Source organism: Eucalyptus grandis, chromosome 10 (assembly GCF_016545825.1).
Source record: "Eucalyptus grandis isolate ANBG69807.140 chromosome 10, ASM1654582v1, whole genome shotgun sequence".
In the NCBI taxonomy this organism is placed as follows: Eukaryota; Viridiplantae; Streptophyta; class Magnoliopsida; order Myrtales; family Myrtaceae; genus Eucalyptus; species Eucalyptus grandis.
In genome coordinates, this window is record NC_052621.1 from 24,069,538 (window position 1) to 24,080,025 (window position 10,488).

At 41.8% G+C, this 10,488-nt stretch overlaps 1 protein-coding gene across 1 annotated transcript; it reads left to right on the top strand.

Annotated features, from left to right (window-relative positions):
• The first annotated feature begins 9,410 nt into the window (after nucleotides 1–9,410).
• Nucleotides 9,411–10,237, top strand: LOC104423815. Its single transcript, XM_010036261.2, has 2 exons — nucleotides 9,411–9,773; nucleotides 9,878–10,237. Exons 1-2 carry the CDS (start codon nucleotides 9,411–9,413, stop codon nucleotides 10,235–10,237), a joined length of 723 nt encoding a protein of 240 aa, XP_010034563.2.
• Nucleotides 10,238–10,488: the final 251 nt, after the last annotated feature.

Consider the following 10,488-nt stretch of genomic DNA (forward strand, 5'->3'; position numbering starts at 1 on the left):
ACTCGGTTGATTTGAATTTTGGAGTTAAAGTCGGAGACGTGCAAGTGGACTATTTTTACCGGTTAGGGTCGGTAATAGTTTGTGATTATTATTAAGGGATAAGTGCTCCAGAAGTCCTAAAACTTGTCACGAAAATGCATTTCAGTCCTAAAACTTGCAAAAAGTGCATTTCAGTCCTACAACTTGTCAAAATGTTTCAAACGAGTCCTAAAATCGACGCCGTCTAATTTCTTAACGGAAAAACTGACGTGGCCCCCCGTGGCTTTTTTAATCGTTTCTCTCTCCTCCGTTGCGAATAGTTTAAAAAAAAAAGCCACGCATGCAGAACGACGTCGTCTCCTCCTTTCTCCTTCGCCACGACGTCGTCTCCTCCTTTCTCCTTCGCCACGACGTCGTCTCCTCCTTTCTCCTTCGCCACGACGCCGTCTCCTCCTTTCTCCTTCGCCACGACGTCGTCTCCTCCTTTCTCCTTCGCCACGACGCCGTCTCCTCCTTTCTCCTTCCGTCTCCCCCTTCGTCTGTACGTCTTCTTCACCGTCGTGTTCTCCCTTCCCTCTCCATGTCTACGTATTCTTTCGCTTTCGAAGTATCCCCTAAGCCCCAAATCGAACTCGTCCGAACCCTAAGCCCCAAATCGAACTCGTCCGAACCCTAAGCCCCAAATCGAACTCGTCCGAACCCTAAGCCCCAAATCGAACTCGTCCGAACCCTAAGCCCCAAATCGAACTCGTCCGTACCCTAAGTCCTAAATCGAATTGTCCGAACCCTAAGCCCCAAATTTGATGATTTGCGGTTCTCTTGCGATTTGGGTCCTCATCGACCTCGAGTTCAACACTCATCGTGAGTTCGTGTTCTTTTCTTCCTTTGACGATTGCGAGTTCGTGTGAAGACTCTTTGCGGGAGTCCTGGAAATCTCAGCGGTGAAGCGATTGGTGTCGGGGACGACAACAGGTTCAACGAAGACGATGGCGACTCCTCCTCACGCAGGTATCTCTCTCTGCATTATAACATTTGGGTATCTCATGGTAATGCTACGAATTTTTTTTTGTTTTGCAAAGGTGCTATAATCTCTGCATTATGTAAAACGATGTCAGTTAGCGTCCTCATTTCTTCATTATTTGGAGTTCAGAGAGCTCGAATTTGACACACATCAACTTTATGTTCTCTTCTTTGATGATTGTGAGTTCATGCAAAGATATGTCTTCTGAGCATCTCGGCGTCTCAACGGCGGAGGGAGCGGCATCAAGGACGGCAATGGTGACTCCTCATGCAGGTATCACTCTCTATATTAAAGCATTTGGGTATGTCATAGTAATATTACCATTTTTTTTTGGTTTTGTTTTGCAAAGGTGTTTTACTCTCTACATTAGAGTGGCGTTTTTACTCTCTCGTGTTATAATTGTTTTGCATTTTCCAATTCTTGTGATATATTATAACATTGCAGCAAATTAGAACATTGCTCTCACTATTGATCATGTAGTTGTATTGTGGTTGTAAAACGGATTATGCTAATTTGCTGTTTCTGTATTGATTGTTAGTCTTTTATAAAAATATCTTCAATTTAGAACTTGAACATTGCTTCAATAATTTGATGATTGAAAGTGCTCTGCTTTTTGTTTCTGTTCCCTTGTAGGTCCAATGGCCGAGAACAAAGTTTATGTCACTGTTCGCTATGGAGGTAAATTTAAAGTTGACCCACCATTGGAATACATAGGTGGAAGGGCTGATGTTGCTGAAATAAGTTTAAGTAAGCCTTCACTTTCTAGTATAATTGAAGCTATTGAGGCTTTGGATGTGTGTAGAGTAGAGAAACTCTTTACGAGTTCCGGAAGTAAGACTCTTGTAGATGGAGTAACTCTTAGGTATTTATGGGATAATGCTGATGTGATGGATCTATTTTATCATCATCTGTGCTCTGAAAATATTACATTATATGTTGAGCATGCTGATAATGAAAAGGCAGGAGCTGAGATGGGGGGTGTTGAGATGGAAACTGGAGGTATGTCTAATGTGATTAGGAATACTGATGATGACGGGAATCGGGCTGAAGTTGCGAATAAGGATCTAGATGAGGAAGAGCATGATGATGCACATAATTTCGTGGATATGGAACAATGAGTGATGATGACGACTTTGAACTGGTTGAAGCAAGGAAAAAATTAATTGAATTATCAGCAAGACATAGGCTCCAAATTTTAAATTATAGTGAGGCAACTAGTACTTCCAAACCACCGATTGTGGATGAGGCTCAATCATTAGATGATTCGGGAACGAAACAGTATGTTGATTCAGATGAGGAAGGTAGTCTTCAATCAATTTTAAATGATGAGGGTGGTGAAGAGGCTGATGTTATTTCAAGGAGGAGAAGTAGGTTTCCATCATATGATCAAAGTGGTACAATTCCACAATTTATTGTTGGCATGACATTTGAGGATGCAACTGAGTTCAAGAATGCAATTTTGAAGTATTCTGTGGCTGAGCAAAGAGCAATCAAATACACTAAGAACACAAAAAGTGTTGTAAGAGCTAGGTGTGGCCAGAACAATTGTAATCGGATGATCTATGGTGCTATTGATAGCAAACGGGTCATTTCATTTGAGAAAGTATGTAAATCAGCATATATGCGTATCACTTTCGAGAATAAGAGGGTGTCTAGCAGATATTTGGCTAAGCACTTCATGATTCTCATTTTCGCAATGCCGAAAATCAAAGCACCTGAGTTAAAGAAATTAGTTAGAGAACAACTTGGACTAAATGTCACTTTCAGTCAGTGTAGGAGAACAAAGCTGAAAGTATTGAAGGAACTGCAAGGCAATTACAAGAAGGAATATGCACAGATGCACGACTACTTGGGAGAGCTTTACACTGCAAGCCCTTCAAGCACTTTTAAATTGAAAGTTGAAAGGCCATGGCCAAATGCTCTACCAGTATTTGATAGGGTTTACATTTGCTTTGACGCTTGCAAGAAAGGTTTTTGGCTGGATGTAGGAAGATCATTGGATTAGATGGATGTTATTTGAGGGGTTCGATCAAAGGTGAGTTGTTATGTGCTGTCGGAAGGGATGGCAACAATCAAATGTATCCAAAGTGGCATGGGCAAGTGGTAAGAATCGAGAATAAGGACACATGGACTTGGTTTATCGAATTGTTGAAGTCGACCTTGATATGTGTAATGGTGACGGATGGGCGTTGATAAGTGATCAACAAAAGGTATGCTTTTTTTCTGTTTTCATTTGTAAATTGATTGTGACATAACAATGTTTTTCTTTTCTGTTTTCATATATATTTTCTTTTTTTTTCGGTAATTGTCGTGGTCTCGCCCAATCGTAGCTGAATTGTTGCCAAATGCGAGCATAGGATGTGTGCAAGGCACATTTATTCCAACTGGGGTCAAAAATACAAAGGAAAACAGTTACTGAGGCAATTTTGGAGATGTGTCAAAAGCAATAATATGTCAGATTTCGAGATGCATAGACAAAGGTTGAAGGAACTGACTCGGGAAGGTCATGATGATTTATTCCGTATTGAGCCAAAACATTGGTGCAAAGCCTTCTTTGACACCGACATTAAATGTGATGTCGTTGATAATAATCTGAGTGAAGCTTTCAATGGCAGGTGTGTGGAAGCTAGGTGCAAGGCCATTGTGAGTATGCTGGAGGATATTAGAATCATGGTTATGAATAGAATGCATACTCGTGAGGGATGGATGTGCTAGGTGGACTAGAAATTACGGTCCAAGGATTATGCGTAAGTTACATGAGAATACATTTGCTAGTAAGTATTGCCATTTGATATGGAATGGAAATGAAGGATATGAGATTACATAAGGTGGTGACAAATATGTTGTTGATTTGAATTTAGAAACTTGTTCTTGTAGAGCTTGGGAACTTAGTGGAATTCCATGTTGTCATGCCATTTGTGCAATACACCATAAGAGAAATGATCCGACCGACCATCTAGCCGAGTGCTTCAACAAGGAAAAGTATCTAAGTGCTTATCAATTCATGATGCCTACAAAGTGAGAGGACAAAAATTTTGGAATAAAACCAATAAAGAAGCTCCTCAACCCCACCAATGAAGAACATGCCTGGTAGGCCAAAAAGGAGTAGAAGAAAGCAACCGATTGAGCTTGTAAGAGGTGATAGAATGACTAAAGAGGGTAAGCAAATGACTTGTTCTGCTTGCAAACAAATTGGACACAAGCGCAAGGGATGTCCTTTAAGAAAGGTATTTTCTCAACTAACTGATCATCTTAATGCGTTTTTCTCACTTTAACATGTTAATCAATACTTAATATGTGCTTCTCAGGCCAATGCTGGGGCCAATGTACGTACATCCAATGCTCAGGTCAATGTATGTACATCCAATGCTCATGCTAGTGCAAGTACAGCTGAAGCTTATGCTCAATCTCAGGCTAATTCCCTTTGGTCCAAGGCTCGGAAAAAGACAAGTAAGTTGTCATCTAACCATTAATGTAAGTTGTGTATATCAAGATTCCAATTTAGTAATTTTGAATATATATTTAGGCTAAAGCTAAAGCTACGACAAGCATAGCTGAAGGAGGATCCGAATGCCATGCCAATGCTTCGCAAATGCCAATTCAATAGGAGGCAATAGTGGGCATGTTAATGCTTCGCTCGAGCTAGTGCAGATGTAAGAGAATGTAGTGGTCATGCAAATGTAAGAAAATATAGTGCCCGCTTCGCTCATGCTAGTGCTGATGTTAGAGGATGTACTGGTGAGGCCAATGCTTTTGGTGAAGTTCGTTCAGATCAAGGGGAAGGCAGTGCACCGGCCAATATATTGGCTAAGCATAGACGTGAAAAAATTCCGGTGAGTAATACCTCAATCCCCAAGTATACATGTATTGTGATTATGTTATCATGTTGAATGAATTTTCTATTATTTCAGTTTAAAAGACCTACCACTGAAAATTGCATGATACAGAGAGAATCACAAGCCAAGAGGATGAAAATGATAAGGTTAGGTGTTGACGCAAATCCTATGACAAACCTTCATATTAACAAGGTGAGTAATATTTTTAAATTTTTATAATAGCAATTACTTATCTCCTTAAGCTAAAAAGATACTTGGGGATTATGTAGCCTAATACAATTGGTGCAAGAATCGTGAACCTACCGGAGAAAGGGGTAGTCACAAGAGCTACGTCAACAGCAAAGGTGCATTCCCAGGTCAGTGCACAACCTCAGTCATATCATATATCAGCAGCTTCTCGAAAACAAATTGCAGAGACGCCGAAGCCACAATTACAACCCAAGGCCACTTCACAGCGTCCGTCATATCATGCAACAGTAGCTCCTCCAAAGCACATTGCAATGAAGCCAATGACACTATCACAACCTCAGGCCAGTTCTCAAGCTCAGTCATCTCAAGCTACAATAGCTCAGAAGCATCTTGGTTTAAAGCGAAAGGCACCATCACAACCCCAGGTAAGTTCCCAACCTCAATCATCTCGTCTAACATTAGCTCCTCGAAAGCTGGTTGCGCTGAAGCCAAAGCCACTATCGCAACCTCGAGGCCAATCCCGAAGCTCGGTCATCTAAGGCTACAATAGGTCGAAGCATCTTGGTTTAAAGCGAAAGGCACCATCACAACCCAAGGCAAGTTCCCAATCTCAATCATCTCGCGCAACATTACCTCCTCGAAAGCATGTTGCGATGAAGCCAAAGCCACTATTACAACGTCAGGCTCAGTCATCTCAGCTACAACAACTCCTCCAAAGCCTATTTCGCGAGACCATATATAAGGAAAAGCGCAGAATTCAGAATCAAGTGAAGGCTCAACCTCTTTTGGACCACCGGAGACCATCATATTGGATTGATATGTCTGCTGAAATTGGTGTTGTTAGCTGAATGTATATCAATTATTAGCTGGTTTTTTGGATGAGACGTGTAGCGTTTGTGCATAGAACCTTTTCTGCACTAAAAGTGCATATTTTGTTGAACAACCTTTTGCGCACTGAAAATGTAAGCATGTTGCTTTGTCAATGAATCGTGTTTCAACAAGTTATGTGGCATGCTTGGTTTTGGTTTGGATAATGCGCGAAAGTGATTACTCTTCGGAATTGTTAATAGGTAATTATTGAAATTAGCCATGCAGAATTTTCATTTTATATGATGGGGTTTTGCTCTACGTGGTCTCTATGGCCCGCATTGGATGATTCATGGAAGATTTGATTAGGTAACTTAGGTATTGTAGCTGACTACTTTGATTTCACTTGATTTTTTACACATTCCATTTGAGGCAAGCTCGTTATTAAAATTATGAAAAATTACCAATTAACAATCTCGATTGCATAATAAGGGAGTTGTCACTATTTTTGAAGTTGCAAATTTATTCTGGTGGCAATAGCTCATGTAATGCTATTGACAAGCACACAAATCAAGCAACATTTTGTAATGCGATAGTAATTTCTCGCATGGCAAGCAACCAGTCTTTGCAAACTACAAACTCAGATAGAAAGTATTATGGAAGACTTAGAAATTTCCTACCAACTTTCACATTATATATAACCAATACAGCGATATAACATATGCATAGAATGAATGCTGATTGATATAGCATCTTCCCTTTCTTTACTTGTGCAAGCTCCTCCTTTAAACGTCTATTTTTCGCCTTTTGACTCTTCATTTCAGCTAGCAATGAGCTCACCTCGACTCCGTCACCCCTCGATTGGCTTGATTCAGACAATGTTTGATTTCTTTCAAGGAGGTCAACTATCATGTCCCTCACATGATTTGGTATCTTTGGATCCACCCACATGAAAAAATTGCAGCAACTTGGACTATCAAACTTAGCACATCCATGGAACCTTCTTCCTGCGTTTTTCTTTGTCTTTGCCATAAGAATTGGCGATTGAAGGCCACAATAACATGTTGGCTCCGAGTTGACCTCATTAGGAGTTACGCTACTTGATGCAGATGTTGCTGTCCTCATTCTTTGGGCTTCGCATTATAGGAACCTAATAGAAGTATATTAGCTATATTATGATTCATTCATAACGTCTTCATATTAATAATTTCTGCATAATGCAATGTGTTTACTCGAGAGATTTAGGAGATGCTTTCAATCTCCAAAAACATCTTTTCTCATATGCATTGTATGAATAGACAACCATAACTTGCTTCGCATTAATGTTCTAATTTGTCACTAGTATTGGAGAATGGAAAAGAACAAAATGCTATAATGCAGAGAGCGATACCGCGTGAGGAGGAGTCGCCATCACCGTCGTTAACCCTGTCGTCGTCCTCGATGCCAATCGCTTCGCGCCCCGAGATGTCGAGACTCCGCAAGCGAGATCTTCGCACGAACGCACAATCGCCAAAGGAAGGAAAGAACACGAACTCACGACGAGCGCCGAACTCGAGGTCGATAAGGACCCAAATCGCAAGATAACTGCAGATTGTCAAATTTGATTTTGGGCTTAGGGTTCGAACGAAATCGATTTGGGGTTTAGGATTCAGATGAGATCGATTTAAGGCTTAGGGTTCGAATGAATTCGATTTGGGGTTTAGGGTTCGGACGAAATCGATTTCGGGCTTAGGGTTTCGGACGAATTCGATTTGGGTGTTAGGTTTCGGACGAATTCTATTTGGGGTTTAGGGTTCGGACGAGATCGATTTGGGGCTTGGGGGACACTCGGAATAGAGAAAGAAGAAGTAGAGAGGAAGGAGAAAGGAAGAGACGGCGTCGTGGCGAAGGAGAAAGGAGGAGACGGCGTCGTGGCGAAGGAGAAAGGAGGAGACGGCGGCGTCGTGGCGAAGGAGAAAGGAGGAGACGACGTCGTGGCGAAGGAGAAAGGAGGAGACGACGTCGTTCGCATGCGTGGCTTTTTTTTTTTTTAAACTATTCGCAACGGAGGAGAGAGAAACGATTAAAAAAAAGCCACGGGGGCCACGTCAGTTTTTTCCGTTAAGAAATTAGACGGCGTCGATTTTAGGACTCGTTTGAAACATTTTGACAAGTTGTAGGACTGAAATGCACTTTTTGCAAGTTTTAGACTGAAATGCATTTTCGTGACAAGTTTTAGGACTTCTGGAGCACTTATCCCTATTATTAATGCTTTGCTTGCTAGAAATTGCATATTTAGTGATGTGGTTGAATTATGCAATTGATTGTTGAATTGTGAAATTGGGTGAATACATAAATGATATAAGAACTTGTCACGAGCCTTTGGGGCCGAACGATGCTCTTTCAAGAATGTCCCAAGTCAACGGATGCCGGTTGTAGTGGATGCTGAGCTGATGCTCCTAATCGAAATGCTGTCTAAATGTAGATGTTGCCATACTCGATGGTGCGAGACGATGTCTGGTTATGCCGGAAGACCGCTAACTGAGTTGGCCATGGCCGGTGGGTCGAAGTCAGTTGGGACTTATGAATGATTAAAATTGAAGGACCTAATTAGGGGACAAGATTGTATGGTGTGGTATGGGACGCATCATAATAATTTAGTCTGGTAATTGGGGGCCTGTATGATTGTGATGATATGTATGCCCATGCATATACATATGTTAAAATGTTTCTATGATATGTGATCTCAACATAGTCATGTACAAGTTAATTGATACTGACATGCAGAAAAATGCTGGTATACGGGAACTCTGGGAAATATGGTTAGACTATATGTGGGTGTACTTTTCTTCTAATCGATATTTAAGGGATGGACTCACTGAGACATCGTCTCACCCCGCTATGGGCTAAATTTTTCAGGTCTCTAGATGGAAAATTGTCAAGCTAGGTGCAGAGAGTTGCAGGAAATGGAGTATGAGTTTTTCTGTAGTCTCTTCTAGATGTTAACGAGTCTTCCGTTTGATCTGAATAATGGGTGACAGCTCATCCAGGACTATCGAAAAATCTAGTAGGGTTGTAGGGAGGGACTTGATCTCATGGATGAGGAGCTCGAAGTGTAGATGACCTAGAGGCTCTTCTTTTTTATGTAGATCCATGTTATGTTAGATTTTTCTGTATGTAAACTCTATTGTAAAAATATGTGTGTTTGGTGAAAATAGAATCCTATGTTTGCTATCCCATTTCTATGTTATCTGGAGGTTATTATTACGTTTCCGCTCGTGCAATAAAATGAATGGGTCGGCAACAGTTCCTAGGATGTTGCAAATTTTTACGACCACCGAGGGATGTGCATGCGCTCAAGGTTCGGGACTGAGGGATGTGCATGCACTCAAGGTTTGGGTCGTGACATCCCCGTTTAAGTGGTATCAGAGCAAGTTAGAGTTTGGAATGATAAGGTGTGATGAGTCATGGGATAGTTAGTAGAGAAGGCTTTTAATATGCTAATGCATGTGAGTGATAACTGATTGATAGCTTGGTTGTGAAATCACTCAAATTCTAATATGGTGTTGGAATTGGAAGCAAGTTAAAGAATCTGCACCATGAGTGAGCAAGATCATAGAACACCTAGGAAAAGGGCGATTAGACTCATTACTCGGGCTAGGAAGTCGACCAAAGTCGATACCCGAGGTAATAGAGGTAAAGCGCCGGCTCAGGCTAGTGCTAGTGGAGTAGCATTACAGCCGGTTCCGCCGGTTAGTGCTAGGGTAGCAACACCTAGTGATTCGGGAACTGTTGGGATTATGCATGCGCTAGAAGCGATGAGAGATTTGATGGGACAACAGGTCCGAAATCAAGCAGCCGCCATTGCTGCCGTCGCTACAGCTACCGCTACTGCTGCTACCAACGCCGCTATTGCCGGCGCACCTGCTACTCCACCCGCTGAAGTTCCACTAGGGAACGTGGTTGTGGAAAGACCTATACACAAGCTAGTAGAACAATTTTTGAAGTTGAGTCCGCCAAGATCATCGGTACTGGGGATCCAGAGACTACCTCTCGTTGGATTTAGGATTTAGAGAAGGCATTTGCTCTTTTGAGGTGCAGTGAGGAAGAGAAAGTAACCTTAGCAGTCTATCAGCTGCAGGGCAACGTCAACACCTGGTGGAGAGCCATCCGAGAGACCGTGTTTCTAGGAGGAGTAGTTCCGTTGTGGGACGCCTTCCTCAAGGCATTCAATGAGCAGTATTTCTCGAAAAGAGCCAGAGAGCAGAAAATAAAAGAATTCCAGTGTTTCCGCCAGGGATCAATTACTATTGACCAATACGAGGTCAAGTTTGCAGAGCTTTCTCAATATGCTCCGAGATTGATAGAGGATCCAGAGGAAAAGGCTCGAAGGTTTAAGAATGGCCTCCGATTAGAGCTGAAGTAACCACTGGTGCCTTTTGACCTGAATGATTATCGAGAAATTTATTGACGAGTTCAACTAATAGAAAGGGATCTGAACAAGCAAGTTGCTATGTCAGGGTCGAGGTTTAATGCGAACAGGAGCAGTATCGGGTTCGGGAATAAACTCATGGTCGGAAGAAGGTGCCTTGTCCCGCCTAATAAAAAAGGTGGGGTGGATAAGTCAGCACCTAATAATAATGGAGTATGTCGCATTTGTGGGAGACGACATGGATC

Bases quoted from the DNA above. Each gene is read 5' to 3' on its own strand.
- LOC104423815 (XM_010036261.2), top strand. From the start codon at position 9,411: ATGAGTGAGCAAGATCATAGAACACCTAGGAAAAGGGCGATTAGACTC. The intron at 9,774-9,877 runs GTTGTGGAAAGA...CGTTGGATTTAG, and splicing joins AAGTTCCACTAGGGAACGTG to GATTTAGAGAAGGCATTTGC.